Source organism: Rhagoletis pomonella, unplaced genomic scaffold (genome assembly GCF_013731165.1).
Source record: "Rhagoletis pomonella isolate Grant_MI unplaced genomic scaffold, Rhpom_1.0 Rhpom_scaffold_00002, whole genome shotgun sequence".
In the NCBI taxonomy this organism is placed as follows: Eukaryota; Metazoa; Arthropoda; class Insecta; order Diptera; family Tephritidae; genus Rhagoletis; species Rhagoletis pomonella.
This window is the reverse complement of record NW_023458556.1, coordinates 18,946,756-18,967,133: the sequence shown is the minus strand read 5'-3', so window position 1 is coordinate 18,967,133 and position 20,378 is coordinate 18,946,756. Positions and strand designations below refer to the sequence as shown.

Here is a 20,378-nt window from a genome sequence, read left to right as displayed (position 1 = left end):
TAGGACCTTTTCGAACTGGCTGCCGAGATAGGTCCGATCTTGCACTCAGCCAGCGAAATGCTCTGCCGCAAAATTTTATTTACCAGTGTTATTATTAAAAAATTGCAGAATTTACGAAACTGTTGGTGAAACAGCCGTAGAAACTAACGGAAGCAAAAAAAAAAACATAGCAAGACAAAATCGAAAATTAAAGAAAGTAATTTTGTGAATAGCGTATTTGTGTGAAGCAAGAGTGTAGCGAATGTGGAGATAACCTCCGCAACCGCAGCGAAAATTTCTATTGTTTTTTGGCAAATAATACGAAAGCAATTCGACAAGTCAGTGACTGTTTGAATAAAGTATATTTCTTCGTCAAAAAAGAAGCATTTTAGTTTGCAACATAAATAAGTTTGTCGGTACATTTAGTCCAAAGCATTTCCAACTTTTGTATGCCTTTAGCAAGATTCTCAAAATAGGCGTTGCCTCAGTAATTACCCAAATCTCTTGATGGTGAGCTACATATTTCTTCAGATTTCAAAACCGATAAGTCGCCGAAGAACGAATCGAAGTTATGAATGCGCATAAAATTAACTCGTGCTCGTAATTTTATGATAAGTAGTTGACTAATAGATGCCCGTTGACAGCATCAGTGTTGAATTTAAAACAGATTTATCAAACTGCCCTCATACTTAAGTTTCTTAAATTTTATTTTCACTTTTTTAACAAAATGCATTAAAGAAGTATGACAACAAAGAAGTATATAAGCTATTTTTTGTTGAGAAAATAATAAAACAAAATGTGAAAGCAACAAATAGTTTAAAATCAATTTTCTATGATGAAATTTAAAAGCGGAAATCAAGCAAAGCCCAAGTTGTTGATACATACGTATATACTTACATACATATGTACATATGTATGTATAAATAAATTTCCCTAGAAATACGAGCAACAAAAAAAATGCGCAATGCCTGCGCAAAACACAAAAGCCGAAGCAAAAGTGAACACATAATAAAATAAGTAAAAAAGTCTCTAAGTTCGGGCGAGCTGAACATTAAATACCCGGCGCAAGTATTCCATACAGTTTTTCACCTTTCCGAAAACTGCCGTGGTAAGCAGTATTTTTTTAATAAATTACCTTCAGTATTTTCTGATTTATCGTTATATGGGATCTGGGCATGGTTATTGTCATTTTCCAAAAATTTTCCGCCCAAATATCATTTTAGATATAAATTTTGAGTGAATAAGCTTCAGTAGTTACTAGAATATCGCAGTTTTCATATTTATTATTGTCCGATTTTGCCCAGAAGTACACATACCACGTTTCGTTAAGATATCTCAATTTTTACTCGAGTTATCGTGTGCACAGACGGACGGACAGACAGACAGTCACCGCTTAAACGATTTCTTTAATCATTCTGATCATTTATGTTACATTTGTATATGTATATCTATCTATCTCGATTCGTTTTGGCTGTTACAGACAACCGCTATGTGAACAAAGTTATAATACCCTTGTGCACAAGTGCGCTTGGGTATAAAAAATACTTGTTTGACTGCGAGATCACCCACAGACATACAATTCCTCTGCGCATGCAAAAGACGAGTTGATTTGAAAAACAAAGTATATAAAACACACGAAACGGCTCGATTTCAGGTTCAACCACATGGACGACTCATCCAAAGAGGCAGATCATTAAATATGCACAGTTTAACTCACATATGTACATTTGTGTGTTCATATAGTAAGTAGATTTGACTATCCAGCCGCACTCTTTTATGTTCGCGTTATTCTCAATGTGCAAAAACACAAGTAAATTTCTGAGAGTGTGTCATTAATTCTTACGCGCAAGCCAAACGATGCCAACTAAAAAAATAACTGAGAATGTAACAACAACAAAAAAATTAAAAAGCAATTAGTAATGAAAACAGCGCAAGCAAGTCGAGATTGGTTTAGCGCTGAGACGGCACATCATCAAGTGGGTCAGTAGTGTGTAAATAAGAAGGTCTGGCGCACCAGCCGAATAAACACTAGTGGTCAGCCGGCAAAAAAAACTATGCCCAGCAACAGCAAAAAATTTAACCAAATGCAAAGGAGCTCAGAAGCATTTAATTATGAAGAAAAAAGACAACACAATCCGCGAATATTGGTTATAAAAAATAAGGGGAGTACTCTATGAAACAAACGGTATCAGTTGCAGGCACCCCGTTATAAAATCATATGCAAATTTTTTTCTAGAATGAAGCTGTATCTAGACGGCGATAACATCTTTACTTATTAATGGCAGCTGTTATTTTCAACACCGATAAATTTGTTGATTCTGTGTACCAAATTAGGGCAAAGCAAAAAAAAAATTATATGTATAAATTTCTGTTTAGTTTGTACTTGTTTCTTTTTTTTTTGTAATGCAAGTTCAGTTATTAAAGAGAAGGTTAAAAGTGAACTACATAGGAATGGTCCGAAAATTAGTTTTCGGGAGATACGACTTTGAAGTTAAGTACGTTTCTTTGAAGTGAATTTGTAAAAAAACGAATGCAGCTCTTAAGCTGCGGTTTGTTGCATCTACTAAAAAAATCGGAAAAAAATTACTTTTCGGCTAGTACACTAAGAAAAATTAGCACGATTTTTTCAAACAGAGTCGTTTTTGGTTGCTCCATTTTAGCGATTGAAGATAAGAATTTTTATTAAAAAAAAAATTTTAAATCGATGGCTGAGTGGAAGAGCGACCTATCGCGGCAGCCGGTTGGAAAACACCCAACCTCATAAAATGGTTGAAGAACGCCTTACTTCAGAATTTGATTGAAAAATTCCCTATTTCAGAATTTGATTGAAGAACGCCATAGGCACAAAGGCGTTAGTTGAGTGGGGTATTGGGGGCGTGCGAGGATGTGTCGTTTCGTCATGAGGTGACTCTCCGCATGCTGGACACTCGTTGGGCACATCTTCGTTTATTCTGTTCAGGTGGGAGCTTACTCTACTGTGGTATCCATACCGAAGTTGAGCAGTCAAAGCTCTGTGCAGTCCGCGACGGGTGGTTGTGATCCCAAAACGGCATTCATAGGTCGGGAGTCGATGTAAGTCGAGACCGACTCCCTGTGAATGCCGTTTAGGGCCGGTCGGTATGCAGTAGGGTGCAGAGATTGTTTTATGAACCTCTGGACTTCGTCCGTCAGTTCGTATAGACGCCTCCTGACGCGTTTGTGACGCCCCCCTAGGAAGTGCTTACACAGCATTGTGTTATGCTCCTTGGTGGGGAGCATCTGAGCCTCGTTGTGTAGACGATGCTGTAGCCATGTCAGAACGCATCCAGTCGCGGTCCGAAGTGCCGTGTTCTGGCAAGTCTGTAGCTTTGTCCACTGCTTCCTGTTAGTCCCCGGCGACAACACAGGCGCTGCATAATTTAGGACCGGCCGGCCAATTGCCTTGTATGTTGCAAACAACGTTTCTTTATCTTTGCCCCAGGTGCTGCCGGCCAGCGACTTGTGGACCTTGTTGCGGCTCTGTACTCTGTTGACAATTGCGGCTGTATGCGCCGAAAAGGAGACCAGAACGTCGAAGATTACTCCGAGGATTTCCGGGTTATTCACCGTCGGAATTGGTATGTCACCAACGTGAATACCCAGCTGCAGTCCAGGTGGTGAACAGGGTAGCTAAGGATTTTGTAGGGGAGAGGGTCAGGGTCCTAGCACTGAAGAAGCGAGAAAGCTCGGAGAGGTAACCGTTTATTTTTGAGCACAAGTCATCAATTCCATTCCCAGACGCTATTATCTAGCAATCGTCAGCTTAAGGGAAAGGACACCACCTTGGGGAATTCCCTGTTTTATTTTTCTGGGTTCGCTCAATTTGTCCCTCAACATTACTGACGAGTATCCTCCACTCAAATAATTCGCCGAGCATCGTTTGAGTCTCTGTGGGGGAGACGGTATTAACGCCTTTGTCGGATCCAACGCTACTAGAATAGTTCTCTCACAGGGGCGGTTGTGGTTTAGGCTACGTGTTATCAGAGTGTTTATGGCGTTAGGTGCTGTTGTTGTGCTGTGCACTTTACGGAAACCATGCTGATGATTCGCAGGGGTCAGATGGTTCGCAAAATACGGGAGTAGGCCTCTATCGTCTTCGCTACCGGGGAAAGGAGGGTTATGGGGCGATAAGACTATCCACTGTTGGCTGGTTTTCCCGGTTTGAGCAGTGGGAAAACTCGCCCATCATCCAGATGTCTGGAATGACAAGAATGGCAATTGATAGGTTGTGAACCTTGCTAAATATTCTACTGCCGCAGGACCCAAATTTTTCAGCATCAACATGCATATTCCGTCGGGTCCCATGGCTTTGAAGGCTTTCGCCTTCCCGATGGCTACCTGAACTTCACCGCAAGTGAAAACAAGAGGCACACTTGTTGGCAGTTTGTGCCAACGTTTGGATTTGCCCGTCGGAGGATGTAGTACCGGCTAAAATAGCTCGCGCATCGCTCCTGATCCGCAGGAGGATATTTCGCGCTTTGTCGAATTGGACAGTGACCTCACGGTTTTGTTTATTTATTTCAGTAATAATATATTACCATAGCTTAAAATGTTTTTGATTAAGTGCGCATGTACTAAATTAATTTTGTTCTCTAATATATTCGAGATACTTCTTCATAAATACGTGACTTGCTTTAATTTTTTATATTTGCATTTAATTAATTAAATACAACTTAATCCCTTATAAAATAACGTCTTTTGTGCGACCGTTGTTGTTTGATGTTGTAGTCTGAAGTCATTCACGTTTCTCACTTGTGTGGTTGAGCTTCGCCAGCATACGTCCAAAATAAGGCTTTGACCAAAGCTGACTCACACCAGAGGTGAAGGTCTTCCAATTTCTTATTGAGATCCCTATTGAGGGGATTTCCGCAGTCGGCCTGACGAAGGTTGACGACGTTCCACAATATTGAATTGCTGTGCAACTTCGTCTCTTTGACCGCAGCTATCAATATTCCATGCCGGCCCATAAGACGGTTATCTCCTCGATATTGCTCTGTAGTGTTACAGTTGAATTGTAGGATCTTCGTTTGCCTAGGGATATTTATTGTTATGTGTGTGTTGCCTGACCGCCATAGACTGTGTGCGCGGCTGTGGGAAGTACCGCACTGTGGTGGTAGAGGGTGGTGTAGCAATTGGAGCTTGACCTGAACATGACCTCAAGTGCCACCGCCAAGGCATGTGTCGCACGTGACTGATGCCACATTACGGAATATCCTGGTTTGATACACCGTGCAGATTGTTGGAGGAACCACGAGTTGTTGACGGCCGCGTGTGGGTGGTGGTGTGGTTGTGTCTGTTGTGTCTGGCGTGAATGTGGTGTTTGTGTTGAGCTGCTCAGGCGGATAGGGATGTGCCGTGGAGACTGCTCTGTTTTAGCAGCAGGGGGCCACAAATGACGTTGTCCACAGCAGGTGAGTCCGTAGGCCTGAGCAAACTCTGAGGTGACTGCACCCATTGCAAGCATTGCACTAGATTGAGGAGTTGTGGAGTAGTCGTCTCTGGCACACGCAGCAGGTGTAAGTTTCTGGCGCAGGGTTTGAGTCGATGCCACCCCTGAGCAGAAGAGTATGTAGCAGGTGTAGCCCTATGGACGAACAAAGTTTGAGATATTTCACCGACCAAACTGGATTATATCGGCGAAACAACAGGCCTGGGTCGGGCAAAACCCAAGTTGTTCCGGTACGTAAAACCGGCTGTCGTGGGAATGAAATTTTCGTAATATTCTTATCTACCATTATGTTAAATTATAAAGTTCTTACGGTTTTTTGTGAGTTGTAGATTTAAAACAAGAGTTGTCTACTTTTTTCCAACAGTTTTACCAATCAACTCCCAACGGGCCTTTTCGGCCCACTAGTTAAAAAATGGCTTTTGGTTTAAAAAAAAAATACTAAAAATATTAAGCGGCAAATTTTTCTAAGGATAACCAAATGTAATGAAAAATAGTACTAATTATCGCCAAAAAATGGGAAACTTTAACCCTGTGTGGAAAACATTGCACGCGATGGAGTTAAACCTTCCTTGTATAAGTCTGTGGGACCCTAGAATAAAAAAAAACTTATGAATGTAAAATTTATAAAAAAAAAATGGCTTTGCTTTTTATTAAAAAATATGTTTAAAAAATATTCAACTCTCAAGAAAATCAAAATAATTCAAATTTACTACTTCGGCGTAAAATTGTTAGATGTAAGTACCAGTTTTCGGCTCTAATTTATCTGTAATACACGCTTTTGACCAAAAAACGTGTTTTTTTTCTGAGTTACGCTTTTTTGGAAAAATAAAGGAGATCCCATTCCTAGTAGTTCCTTCAAACGATGTGTTTTAGTGTGCATTCATCATGAAAATGTTGTACAAAAATCCTCAGGTGCCAGCGCGCCGATATTTTCGTAACTCGGCGGCGGTGGGTGAGGAATGACAAAAAAAGGCGGCGGCGGCGTGGCTCAGGGATTAAACCTCTACTATGCACAATAAGCACTAGTACAAACGCATCCTATGTATTTGAACTCAATGTTGTTGTTGTAGCGGCTACAACAACCCCGCCCAGGACGGTTGGTATCTCAGTCGTTGTCGTCAAGTTCCACTAACGGCAACCCTAGGAAGCGTGCAGCTTCTGTGGGGTTGGTCCACAGGGACAAGGCCGTTAGGGTTGTCGGGTTTTCCGGGCATGCGAAGAGATGTTTCGAGTCATGTGGGGTCTCTCCGCATGCCGGACACTCATTCGGCACATCCTCATTCAATCTACTCAGGTAGGAGTTTAACCTGCTGCAGTAGCCGGAGCGAAGTTTGAACTCAATCGGATCAGTCGTTTTCGAATCGATAAACGACCTATAAAGGCATAGTAAAAATGTACTGGGAAGGATGGTTTATGGCTTCTAAGGTAGGTTCTTGGCCGGCCGCCCTTTACAAGCTAATTTTAACATTAAGCCAATAGTCATTCATATACTATATACTCTGCAACCATATTTAACCATGCATTACATATGTATGTACACAAGGTCGACGGTTATCAGAAGCTTGAAGCAATCCACTACTCTTAATTGCCGCAATCATTGATAAGAGCTTCATTTACAGCTAAACACGATGTAGTCGTATGCATTGATGCATAAGTGTGTAGATATGGACTTCAGAAAAATTGTTTATGTACACATTTTTGTACTCACCTCTTTAACTTTCTGCCGCTTTTCCTCAACAGCTGGATCTGGATCAGCATTTCCATTTTGACTGAATTGTATGTTGCCGACTTTTCCCACTGGCAAGTTATTATTATCCATGCGTGCTGCATTATCGTCATTGCTGATACGTGCTTTGCCGGCAGGCCCGACCGTGTCGGGTGGTCCCTCCCCGTTCAACGGTGGCGCCACGCCCTGTTGTTGTTGTTGACCATCATCAGCTCCACCTAACTCTTCGCCATCATAGCCAGCATCTGCTTGCCGTTGTTGCAGCAATGGCTTATCCATAATTTCACCTAATTCTTCTTTAATTTTTGCCTGCAATTTCTGACGGTCACCAATAAAGTGTGGGTCTGAATCTTTAGGCCCGTGCCCAGCTAATGGCGGTGCAGGTATGAACATTTCCGGTCCGGCTTTTTGGAATTGCTTGTATACACGCAGCACGCGTTCGCCTCCAAAATTGTCGGGTAGCAGAAATATGCCACCAAAACAAAGCAGACATAACGTGGCTAATACCATGCCTATAAGGCATTTTTCGCGAAAGTGAAAATTCGATTTACGGTTAATTGGTCCAATGCGATACATGGCGAGTTATTTGTTCTTTCCGAAGGTGATTAGACTATAATGAACTCTTGATTTGTTTCTCCTTTGGGAACCAACACGACACTATGTTCTCGAATGGGTGAAAAATTAAGTACCGTTTAAGGGGGAGATAGGGATATTGCACAACCCACAAGGAATCACAACAAAAGAAATTGGCAGGAAGGCTAAGGTCTTAGTGGACCGCGGGGTTACACATTTAATGAACAATTTTATAGTTACACATTTGTTTTTTTTTTTAATTTTAAGCTTTTGTATAAGCTAGATTTTTGCACACAATACATAAAAAAAACACTTTCACTTTGTACTCTCTGCCTCCCACTATACCAATTTTTAACTTTTTTTTTTACTCCCACAGTCGCTATCGGCACCAAACTTCAGCTGGTTGGAATTACTTTCGGTGATATTCGCAAATTAAACACTTTTTAAATAGAATCGTCGGTAACTTGAGAATTTCAATATTTTTATGTGCAATTGATACACGAAAAGCACAACACTCCGAGTACAGTGAAAATGACGATGGCGAAAAGCGTATCCCCAAATGCACAAGCAATCACCTACAACGCGCGACTGTCAATGTGACAGCCCCAAAAAATGTCAGAGAGCTCCAAGCGCCGATATTTGGTGCAGTGGGGCCAACGCGAATATGGGGAAGAGCGCCAATAATTGTGGAAACGCCAATTGGCTGGATGGGAGAGCAAATATATAGCAGCAATAATACAAATGCGGCGATTAGCTTGGAATATTTCGATTTTTTTTCTTTTCTTCGCTAATTAACATTCAAACGTATATGTTTAATGCATTTGAATGATTCTTTTATTGCATGCATACCAAATTTTTGTTTTTTTCGACACTAACGAAAGCTTTTTGCTTTCACTCGTATTTGTGCTATTTTTCGCACTGTTTAATTTTCTGAGATTTCACAAAACACTAAGGTTATTTTATCTATTTGCATACATTTGCATCTGGAATAAGTGATAGTACTTTCACTTCAAAATACCATATTAATGGGCTTCGCTTTCAGGCAGACGATTTTTATTTTGAGTTGCTTTCCGGCCACTTCATTTGGGTACTACACTATTAACGTCTGGAGGTGTTTTCTTACCGCAGGATAATCGAATTTTCCGGTTTCTGCTTCATTATAGTAATTTTCACTGAAAGCCCACCTTTTTGTCAAGAAATCTTCAAGGAATTTCAAGATTTCCGAATTAGATATAAGATGCTGCGATAACTTTCGTGACTTTTTTATGTTGTATACTTGTTTTCTTTTAATTTATCGTTTACCATTTACTTCCCTTTTTTGTTATTCTTTATCTTACGATGCAGCGTTGCATTTTCACAAAAGGGAATTTTTACGGAAAAAAAAATTCCTCTAACAAATTATGTAAAGGGCGAAATACACCACACAAGTATCTTGTGAAATATATTAGTGGTATTCACCAAAGGGAGCAAGTGGCCTGGCAGTCTGGCAAAAAAACAGATCAGTAGCCCGTTTCTGTAACTTTTCTCTAACGATTATTTCTCTACTGGTAGAGAAAATATGTCACTCTCACCTACTAATTAGCAGTAGAGAATAGGGCGGCGAATTCATATCTCAATTCGCCTTGGTAGAGAATTGTTACAGAAACGAGCTACAGCTCAAGCAGCGACTGTTGTCAACATTCGTTGCTTGGGCTCATCCGCTCTTTTCCAGAGTGGCAGGCCAATTGCCCAATTTGGCGAATACCAAACCGGCTTTTCCTATTTCGCCATACAACGTTCAAATACGACTCTTTCAAGCGGCGAGTTTCGGTTTTCTCCGGTTCTTAATTTAAATGGTATCTTTCCATTTTTCTCTCCTATGTCGTTTAGCGGTGAAGTTATTGATGTATATAATTCGATTTTGCCATACACAACACAAGCCAAGGCGAATTTATACAAGGTGGTGTTGATGGCGAATTAAATTTTGACCGTGGTACTACTGAATGTCAAAAGGATGTGTTTGTTGTAAACAAAGCGAATTCATTTTACAACAAACACATCATTTTGACATTAAGACGTACCTCGGCGAAAATCTAAATTCGCCATCAACACCACTGAACACCACCTTGTATAAATTCGCGTTGACACAAGCGGTTTGATCAAATTATAACTTGGAGGGCAAGGCGAATTCTTATAAGGTGGTGTTACCGGAGTTGCTGATTTCAAGGTGAATGTGTACTGTTTGTCAAAATTATGTTTGTTGTAATTTTGTTTTGTACTGATTCTCAATGTGCACATAATTTTACCTTGTACAAATTCGCCTTATTAGAAGCCGGAAAATTAAGAAATTCTGATTTTTGTTCAGATTTTCCTCAAACGGCTTGTCAAACCTTTAAGCTCCTCCCGTACACCCCATAACAGGCTTGAGCTAAAGGGAAATTTTGTCATGTTTGACAAACCGCTTATGCTATGTATTTGGTTCATAAAAGGCAAAGAAAGTAGCTTTGCAGTATTTATCTACTTATTTATAGGAATGTGTAATTTTTTCCTTAAGTTATAGGTAGGCAGTCAAAAGCGCAAATACTAGGAAAAAACAAATTAACTATTGTTATAATTTTCCTTCACAAGCTGTTATGTAAGCATCTGGCAACTCCGCAAACGCCATTGCTAAAACCGAAATAATTGTTTTCTAGTGTTTTACAAAATCGATAAGATAAAATTCTCGTCGAATTAAAGTATTTGTAGCCATACATAAGTTCAGTTTTTGCTACTCGCTTAGAAATGGAACCCACAATTAAATATGAAAATTGTGAGGATATGTTTATAGGACAGTCAAGCATAGTGCCTACAGCACCGGGACAAAAGCGACATTTCAACGAGTTGGGAGAAGTGAACCAATGGGAGGGTGGTACTGGCCCTTATTATCAGGACAATAGGTGTGAGCAATCAAAAGCGCAAAATTCTGGATTTTTAGCACCATCGCAACAGACGTTCTATTCTCAGACGCAAAATGCTCCTGTTGGTCAACAAGACATCAAACCAGCCAAACGTTGTCGTCGTGGGGAAAGCGCTGTACTATTTTCCCCGCCTTTCTTCGAGCTGGTAGATTTTTCACTAGTATCATTTCATTTAAAATCCTATTCTAAAATTTGTATTTCTAGCCCGAAAGCAATAACGAAAATGGTGATATATTCGTTGCACGTTGCGTTTCCTGTCAGGTTATGCTACGTGGCCATAAAAATGTATCGTCGAATTTCATTAAGCACATGAAACGTTCACATCCAGAGGTACACAAAATGTATGAGCAGTACAAACTTCTAAGACAACATGGATTTGGACAAATGAATATGAACTTACTTGCAAACAAGCCACAGGCTGGGGCTGATGAACAAAACTTTATAAATGCAAGTGCATTCCAAGAAAGCACACCATCAAGCACCAATGTTACAGGAGCTGACGCCACTGAAAATGAACAAAACTCTGAAACCACCGAAAATTCGCAACCAAACTCCAACACCGATTTAATCGATACCACCGAAAATTCAGTTGATTCCCAGGTCAATAAAAATTATGTACATGATAGTGCTCAAGCAGAAGTTAATTTATCAAGTAAAACTTTACAAGCAATGAGCAGAATGTTCGATGAGAAACTCAAGTCATTCGCCACGAAGTCGGAGCTCAGCGAGGTGACTAAAAATATTATCAACCAAGTACGATCGCGTCAAAGTACTCCTTGTTCTACTGCAGTAACAGAGGACAATGAAGATGAAGGAGGAGATCAAGATAAATATAAAACTATACAAAGAGAACTCCAACTTATGCGAGAACGTCTAGAACACTCTGAACAAAGCAAGCGAATTCTGCAACGGGAACTGCATACACTTGAGAAAGTCGTACGCAGGCGTAAATTAATTATAAACAATATACCAGTAGCACCTAATCAACAGCCACAGCAAGCTGTCGAACAGTTATTTAGGGAACGTTTCAACATGCCAAATGTGCAGTTGGAAAGCGTTTGTGTTATAGGAAATAGAAACAGGATACACCACGACAGGCAGATCCTGCTTGTTGAAGTTGTGCACGAAGTCGATGTAAATGCAATATTTAGGAAGAGCGCTTGTTTAAAAAATACTGGTATTTTTATTGAGTCGCAGATGTCCCAAATCTCACTAAAAAGAAAGGAAAAGCTTTTGGTTTTGCGCCGTGAAATGTTGCGCAGGAATGCTTCATTAAAGGTTATGGTACGCAATACCCAGCTGTTGGTATGCGATACATTTTTCTATTGGGATGATTTGCTGGGATTATGTATGGGCAATCTAGATACACCTGAAACGGAAATTATAAGTGGAGATGAGGCGGCTGAAGAATTACAGAAATTAACAAAACTTGACATGAAGGAGTTTCTCAATGTTTTAAAAACATACGAGATAAGATAAATTTGCACTTATACGCCATCAATTTCATAAAAACGCATTAACGTATTTTAAGTAAATTTTACTTATTGTGAATTAAAGCATAAATGTTTATCCTAATATTCAATTTTAAACTTATATATGTACATATATGTATGTAACTAACATTGGATACTAATAATAAATAAAATCCAGCTGATTTTAACACGAAAATTTTTTCGTTAAGCTTCAGAAAAAGCATGCTCAGCGTTGATCATGGCTGCTTTAGAAAAATCAATTTATTGACCAGTTTTATTAAAAAAGTACACATCGTAAACACATGTTTAGCGCTAAATATGTTTTTAAAGCATGGGGTATTTTTTGATTATTTTTACGATCTAAGGATGCATACATCTTGGCCAAATTTTATACGTATCTATGAATGTATATTTAGCCTTTTGTGCTTTTTAGGCGTAATAAGGTTTTGCAAGCAGCGTTATGTATCTTAGGATCAATTTGGTCTGAAATTATTATTATGTAGATATGTATATTTATTGTTTTTGAGAATAGCTTACATATTTTATGTTGTCCCTTAATAGGGAAAACCACAGGCAGCTGTTCAGGATTAGAGCAAACAAATACGTATGGGCTGTCTGATTCGCCGTCAGGGTATATTTCACGGTACTCTTCTTGCGCAAGGCAATCGTCTACGCGTACGCAACCCAACAAACAACCTGTTGGATAGTGCTCCGGAAATTTTATGTTAGAATCATTGTAGTGATTCTTGTAGAAATTTTTGAGTTCCTCAATTTCTTCAGGATGTGGATCTTTAACGGTAGAGGCAATCCATAATCGACCACGGTGCTCACTGTACCAAACACGGCCTTCGTGCCTACAAAGGTTTTATTTATATCGAATTGTATTGTATTAAATGCCTTACGTACTTTTTTATACCCTCCACAAGGAATGAAGCCCATGGCTGATGCATTGAGATGCAATGACGCATGTCTTGCATTTCTAACAGCTCTTTATCTTGCACACGGTTATAGGAGCGATCTGCAAATCCTTGATTGGCGCCTCCGTTGGCTGCTAGGGCCTTACCTTCTGAAGTGAGTTTGTAAACTGGACGAAGTTCATCATCCATGTTTGGGTCTGTGCCACATGTATTCGGTGTAATTTTTTGCGAGTTTTTACGATTTGACCAATTATATTTCTCTCCAGAAGCAGCTTTTACTTCAGCTATTTCCTTTAGTACCCGATTTTCAAAATCTGCGGTAATTGTAAGATCATCTTCCATTTCGCGACCGGCAAAATCAACCTTAATTTTTCGTTTGGCTCGACTTTCATGTTTCTTCTCATGCATTTCCTGCTTAAGACGTTCGAATTTGGCCCGTTCTGCATCCGAGAGCCAAACTGAATTTTCCTGGTAAATCGATGAGAGTTATAATATATGCACATCTCATTAGACAAAGATTGAAAAACCCTTTCCAGCACTAACCTCGAAATAGTCAAGCTCATCATCAATAACCGTTGTGCGTTTCTCGCTATTACGATCATACTCCAACAGACGATCACGCTGCTCTAGTGCCTTTTTCAATGATTCACCACCCCCTTTTTCCTTCAACGATTTCAAAAGATTTTGGCCTTTTTTTGGATCGCTTTTCATCAGTTGCATTTCCTCGTTGGTGCAAACAATCTCCCCACAAAAGAGACACGGTCCACTACCTTCCTGCTCGCAGACAATGCGTCCACAACTAAGACAGTTATTAATGAGTTTGTGTTGTGATGCTTGGCAATCGCAGAGACGGCGACCTTTCAGCATTATCACTTCTCCACTAACACTACCGTCACTTGTGTACAAATTAACGTACTTGGACTTTTTTTTAGCACCCTGCTGTTGTTGCGGCTGCTGTTGTGGTGGTTGGGTAAGTTGCTTGCCGAACTTGCCATCTAATGGCACGGGATTTTGTTTTACATATCCAGTTTTTTGCTGTTGTGGATTTGTCTTTGGCGAACGTTTATTGGGCAATGGTTTACTAAACAAACGTTGCTTGCAGTCAGTTAAGAATGAACGATGATCCTCGCATTCAGGATTGAGCAAAGTTTCGAAATATTCGTCAAATTCCGACGAAGACTTCAAAGACATTATGTACCTGGAAAGTTTGGAGGGGAATTTAGAAATTTTGCAGTTATGATAGGTACCCATTTTTTAAAGTTCACACTTACTTGATCATATCATCTGGCACTTCAAAGTCCAGACAATTTTTCAATCGCTCACGTATCCATTTTTCCATTTCTAATTAATTTTCGTAACTTTTTATCAAACAAAGAAATTTTGCGCTGAATTGGCCAATGCGAATTTATACAAGGTGGTGTTGATGGCGAATTTAGATTTTCGCTGCGGTACTTCCTAATGTCAAAACCAAGGCGAATTTATACAAGGTGGTGTTCAAGGCGAATTAATATATAAATTCGCCTTGGAGGTGTTGATGGCGAATTTAGATTTTCGCCGCGGTACTTCCTAATGTCAAAATGATGTGTTTGTGTAAACAGGGCGAATTCATTTCACAACAAATACATCATTTTGACATTGAGTACCGCGGCGAAAATCTAAATTCGCCATCAACACCACTTTGTATAAATTCGCCTTGAAATTGGCAAAAACCCTTAATTAGAAATGGCCATGTAAACTTTGGAGCGAATTGAGATTTGACTTAACTCCGTCCATACAAAATACATATGGTTGTCGTTGTTGCGATCTCAATTCGCCAGTAACACCATATTGTATAAATTCGCCTTGATTTTGTGTTCGTGTGATATAAGGCCCTGTCTCCACAGGAAAACACTGATGTCGTGATAACCATGTCATAAAATATATTTCCAATGGAGACCGCCTATTTCTTATGTGCTGCAATATATGTCAGCGCTTATTGCTTGACATCTATTGCAGGCAATTCGATAGTTTGACAGCCATATTTTCATTTGAAAGAAAGCGTGCTGGTGGTAACATCGATGAAATTTTGATATTAAATCAAAATAAAAATCTGTTCCGTATTGGATAATTTATGATTACGTTTTAGGAAATTATTTAGCTAGTTTTTTAAAGATTTAAATGTTTTTAAACACCGAAATTGAGAGAATGTTGTCTGGTGGCGTCATGCGGCAAATGCTTATTTCAAGACATCAAAGTGCCCACACACAAAAACTTGCAATCACATTGCTCGTCAAAATGACAGTTGGTAGGCCATCGCTGTTCGCCTGTGGAGTTCTGCGGTAAGGCAAGGCATTGAGATTTGACATAACACCCTCCATACAAAATACATATGGTTGTCGTTGTTGTAATCTAAATTCGCCAGTAACACCACCTTGTATAAATTCGCCTTGGTGTTGCGTGTGATATAAGGCAAGGCGAATTCATACAAGGTGGTGTTGTAAAGTCAGCTGATTTATTCGCCTTGCATGTATTTTGTTTTTGCTTTTACTGATTTGACAGCACCCCCATCAAAAGCAAAAACAAAATACATGTAAACTTTGGAGCGAATTGAGATTGGACATAACACCCTCCATACAAAATACATATGATTGTCGTTGTTGTAATCTAAATTCGCCAGTAACACCAATTAAATTCGCCTTGGCCTTACATGTACAATTTTTTTTTTGCTTTTACTGATTAGAAAGCACACCCATCAAGGCGAATTAATACAAGGGGGTGTTGATGGCGAATTTAGATTTTCGCCGCGGTACTTCCCAATGTCAAAATGATGTGTTTGTTGTAAACAAGGCGAATTCATATTACAACAAACACCATTTTGACATTAATAAGTACCGCGGCGACAGCTGAGTTTTTCGCCGCGGAGGGCATTACGTCAAAATGATGTGTTTCTTTTAACTCATACTAATGACAGTATGGATATCTGCATATAATTTGTTACTTATATACGGCGAACATCACCTTATTAAATACACCTTGTTGTGATATCTCAAATCTCAATTCGCCCCAAAGTTTACAGGTATTTTGTTTTTGCTTTTGACGGGTGTGATGTCAAATCAGTAAAAGCAAAAACAAAATACATGTAAGGCGAAAAAACAGGTGATTTTATAACACCACTTTTATAAATTCGTCTTGTCAAAGAACCTAAATCTATAGATATAGATCTATAGATCTATAGATTTACGTTCTTTGGTCTTGTTCACCACGAAGTCATTTTTAGTGAATAGTGACTGCTTCATTAAGCCCAGGGTAAATCTAGCCTCAAAAATGAAAACCTGGTCACACTGCGCAAATGTACCAACTTCAAGTGAGCAACAAATTTACTTTAGTTCTGATCTCAGTATATCCAGTAAACAAACTTAGCTTTTTTTTTTTCGCCAAGTTTGGTCCCCATAAAGGACTAGTGTTGCAAGCAACGCTTTTTCGGCAATTAGGGTGTTGTGCAGCTATTTAATGTGGTGAAAATTATTTAAGCACTGGGGAGATTTATTCACATGGAATTGGAGATTGGGCTAATAGATTTATTTTAAATAAATTGTGAATCTGCGAAAATATCTTTTCAGCAGATATATACACTTTTTAACCTTTTTCCCGAAAATGTACATACAGGCTCGAAAATATGCGAGTAACATTAGGTTTGTATAGTAACAGTAACATTGCAGCGAGAGCGTAAAAGCAAAATAGAGCGTTAAATTGAGAAGAAGAGAAAACTAGCAGAAGAACTTATTGAACACAAAACTAGCAATAACTTGCAAGTGAACAGTTGTTGCACTGCTTTGACAATCTGCTGTAAACATTTTACTATTTATAAATCAGTTTTAAACTCTTTGCTTTACACACAAGCACTAACACTGTCCAGTACATCATTAATATTTTTGTTTCCACTCATTTTACTTTTGTTTGTGCCAAGGCGAATCAATATAAGGTGATTGCAGGAGTACAAAAACAAAAATTTACATGTATTTTGTTTTTGCTTTGGCGGCATAAACTGTCAAAACCTGTAAGTGCGAGTAGAAATTCAAACAAAATTTTTCAATTTGATATCAGAAGCCGTGCGGAGAAACACATACACAAAATCAACTGAGCTAGTAACACCACTTTTTATATCGCTAGCTTAGAAAGAAAAGTTGCTAAGTCCCATTTTAAAAATTTTACAGGAGAGGAAAAAATCTTCCTATAGCCATTTTCTTTAACTATCTCTCAAGACTTTGAATCAAACATTTTGCGCGTTTAAAGCAAAGCAAAACTCCATAAGAATCAGAAGGATTCGATATTTATTAAAAGATGTCGTATTATTTTGGCCTTATCGGATTTGTGGTGATTCTTTTGGACTTAGCAAATTTTCCTTTTATTGCTTATGAAGAGGAAAAAATAAAACAAGTACCTTTATAATTTTCGAAACGATGCGTACTCAATTTCTTAAGCCTCCTATATCAAAATATGCGTTTTCATAAAAAGTGGACTTAGCAACTTTTCACTCTAAGCTAGCGATATATTCTTTTGACATTTATTCTTCTTCTTCTTCTGCTAGCTAATTTCTGCTAGTAAAAATTTCACTAGCAAGAATTTGCAGCTCTCTCGTGTTGTTACGCTCTCGATTCAGTGCTCTCTTGCAAATTTTTGGGTTATCATACACTTTTCCAGTAAAAGTTTGCAGGTTCCAGTACAAATTAGTACTGACTATTGGTAACTATAAAAAGCTATTCAAATATCGTCCCCTCGATGGAAAATTGCCGGAAGCGTCATTTTGACAATTTGTGATTTTTGGATATCTTCTTTAGTTTCCGACTAATTGACTAAAATTTTTTCGGTTATTTGGTACAAATTGCGTTCGTATTGCTGTCGTACTAAACTAATCAAGATCTTTTAAATAGAGTTATCTGTTCTTCTTTAGTTTCCGACATATTCAGCTTTATCATGAGTTTCATTTTCTAGAACCGGGTCACTTTTCGTTTGCGTGTGTTCACTACAGGTGGATGAAAAAATTGTTGGCGAAATTTTGTTCGGGCGAAACTCACGAGTAGGCTGATTAGTAAAAAGTATGGTTAATTTATAAAAATTGTTATCACATTTTGGCGTATATCACTAAAACTGACTGCAAATTTTTTGACAAATGTCGTATACGACAAAATTTTATTAAACTCATAAATGGTTGACACTAAACTAAAAAAAATAAGATAATTTAAGAATTTCATGAACTAGTACATAGCATTCTCCGACACTTTGGAGAAAATCTGTAGTCGTGTTTCTGAGAAATTGCATTCCAAACTTCAATCGTGAGTTACCGAAAGTAACTTGTGACAATCTTTTATCCAGGGATCTACATAAATTATAATTGTCATTATTTTCGCAGTTGGAGTATATGCCAGACGAGTAACAGGTATATACATACAAGGATACCTAAATTAGCGCGTTGAACTTGTATATTTATCTCTCTCCAACGCATTAATTCTATATACGTAGGTACCAACGCCTGACAAAGTTATGTCTAAATTTAATAATGGCTCTATGACAAAATATTCATGGAATGTATTCGTAGATTTTTATTTACTTCATTTCATACATTAGCATTGATGTTTTGTTTTTCATACATTAGTATTGATGTTTTTTACTAAATACCAGGAATAAATATTTAATAAAAAACTATTTCATTTAAGCTTAACCAACTTTTAGTTGCTCGGAGCTAATTTTGGAACGCTTCAAGAAATATTTTCATAGACAGTAAATGCAACCCTGGGTGCATCATTAACGAGCTGAAAAACCAAACAAATAAAAAAATTCCATCTGAACCAATATTCCCAAAAATTATAAAGCAAAACAAAAACCATTTTTTCCAATTTATGCACTGTTATTTTTATTATTGCAATACAATTTCGCAGCTCTTCAAACATTTTCCACATTGTGCTTTTAGGGCTAGTAGTTTCCGACCCCATTTGCTCGTTTTTTTTTTTCAATTCTGAATTTAGGCTAGGCTTCATGGGAACTTACTGTGGGTGCAAACAGACCACATTTTGTAAACTGAATTGTGATATTTAATTTTATTTTATAATGAAAAATGAATTTAATGTGCAATTTTTTAAGTTTACTAGATGTAAGACAACTTTTAATTTTCTTTATATATTGCATGCTTTAGTTTTAATTGTTTAAGTTAAGTTGTAAAGGTGAAAATAGGCCTCCTGGGCAACCGAGCACATTAAAAAAAAATCGGTAACGCGCGTAAAAGCATACCTCACAAGTGGTGTGGAAAATGCAAGAACAAATATAAATGGAATAATTTTCGAAATTATGAAATGGTTATTGGTATTTTCCATCTCAAAGGGGGTGATTAATTTGAACGTTATTTAAGCTGCCTTTACACGGTCGATTTTTACAAGCTTTTATTTAACTTCACTTGTATGTATGTATGTATGTATGTATGTATGTATGTCCTGGAACTTTGCAGTCAATATTTAACAAACTTCCCGATGAGCTACAGACTTGAAACTTCAAACTTAGCTCAGAACTCGAGGACAATACAATTTAAAAGATGTTTTAATCCGCTAGGTGGCGCAGGAGTCGAGATATTTGTAAAACCCGCATTTATGGTCTGATTTGGTTCGTATTTAGAACATTTATTACGTATATGAAAAGAAATTAATCCGAAAAAAATTTTGCCGATAGGTGGCGCAGGAGTCGAGATATTTGGAAAACCCGTATTTATGATCCGATGTGGTTCATATTTAGAACATATATGACTTATATGAAAATAAATAAATCCACAAAAAATTTTGCCGACAGGTGGCGCAGGAGTCGAGATATTTGGAAAACCCGTATTTATGATCCGATTAAGTTCACATTTAGAATGCATATTGCTTACATGAAAAGAAATAACTACACAAAAAATTTTGGCAGTTATGTGGCGCGTGAGTCTATATAATTAAAAATTCGGCATCTGTGCTCAAATTTGGTTTATATTCAGAATAGGTGTATTATCTATTTAAATTGAAATATATTGAAAATTTTGTTTGTTAAGTCAAATTTAGTTTAATATTAACTGCAAGATTTCAAAAGACTAAAAAGTAGAAAATAATATTATAGTTAAAAAAACTAAAAACACGCTTTTATTACAAAAAGAACTAAAAAGTATAAAATAATTTGTAGATATAGCGATTCCGTTTAAGAAGAATAGGAAGTTCCCTAACCTGATTTAATTTAACTGTTTTAAGTTAGCTAAAAATATGATTAAAGTGATTGATCCGTAGTTATAGTCAAAATAAAGTGCACTGTAAAGTT

General features: G+C 38.0%; 3 protein-coding genes across 4 annotated transcripts in view; 1 reads left to right on the top strand and 2 right to left on the bottom strand.

Annotated features, from left to right (window-relative positions):
* LOC118733223 (mannosyl-oligosaccharide alpha-1,2-mannosidase IA) overlaps positions 1–9,048 on the bottom strand; it is a 273,219-nt gene extending 264,171 nt beyond the window's left edge. Inside the window, exon 1 of the mRNA XM_036462544.1 lies at positions 7,155–9,048. Coding sequence (XP_036318437.1) covers positions 7,155–7,748 — 594 coding nt within the window. The 5' untranslated portion in view covers positions 7,749–9,048. The remainder of the gene's footprint in view (positions 1–7,154) is intronic.
* A 1,296-nt stretch (positions 9,049–10,344) lies between these two features.
* LOC118733221 lies at positions 10,345–12,335 on the top strand. The gene is made up of 2 exons (XM_036462534.1): positions 10,345–10,826; positions 10,886–12,335. The coding sequence occupies exons 1-2, from the start codon at positions 10,506–10,508 to the stop codon at positions 12,158–12,160; spliced, it is 1,596 nt and encodes a 531-aa protein (XP_036318427.1). The 5' UTR covers positions 10,345–10,505; the 3' UTR covers positions 12,161–12,335.
* A 14-nt stretch (positions 12,336–12,349) lies between these two features.
* Positions 12,350–20,378, bottom strand: part of LOC118733222 (activating signal cointegrator 1) — an 8,395-nt gene continuing 366 nt past the window's right edge. Inside the window, exons 2-6 of one of the 2 annotated variants that reach the window (XM_036462536.1) lie at positions 14,342–14,409; positions 13,614–14,268; positions 13,060–13,538; positions 12,691–13,007; positions 12,350–12,636 (exon numbers count right to left, since the gene is read on the bottom strand). In XM_036462536.1, coding sequence (XP_036318429.1) covers positions 12,566–12,636; positions 12,691–13,007; positions 13,060–13,538; positions 13,614–14,268; positions 14,342–14,409 — 1,590 coding nt within the window. In that variant the 3' untranslated portion in view covers positions 12,350–12,565. Of the gene's footprint in view, positions 12,637–12,690; positions 13,008–13,059; positions 13,539–13,613; positions 14,269–14,341; positions 14,497–20,378 lie in introns of those variants that run through there. The other variant, XM_036462535.1, reaches the window with a different exon arrangement.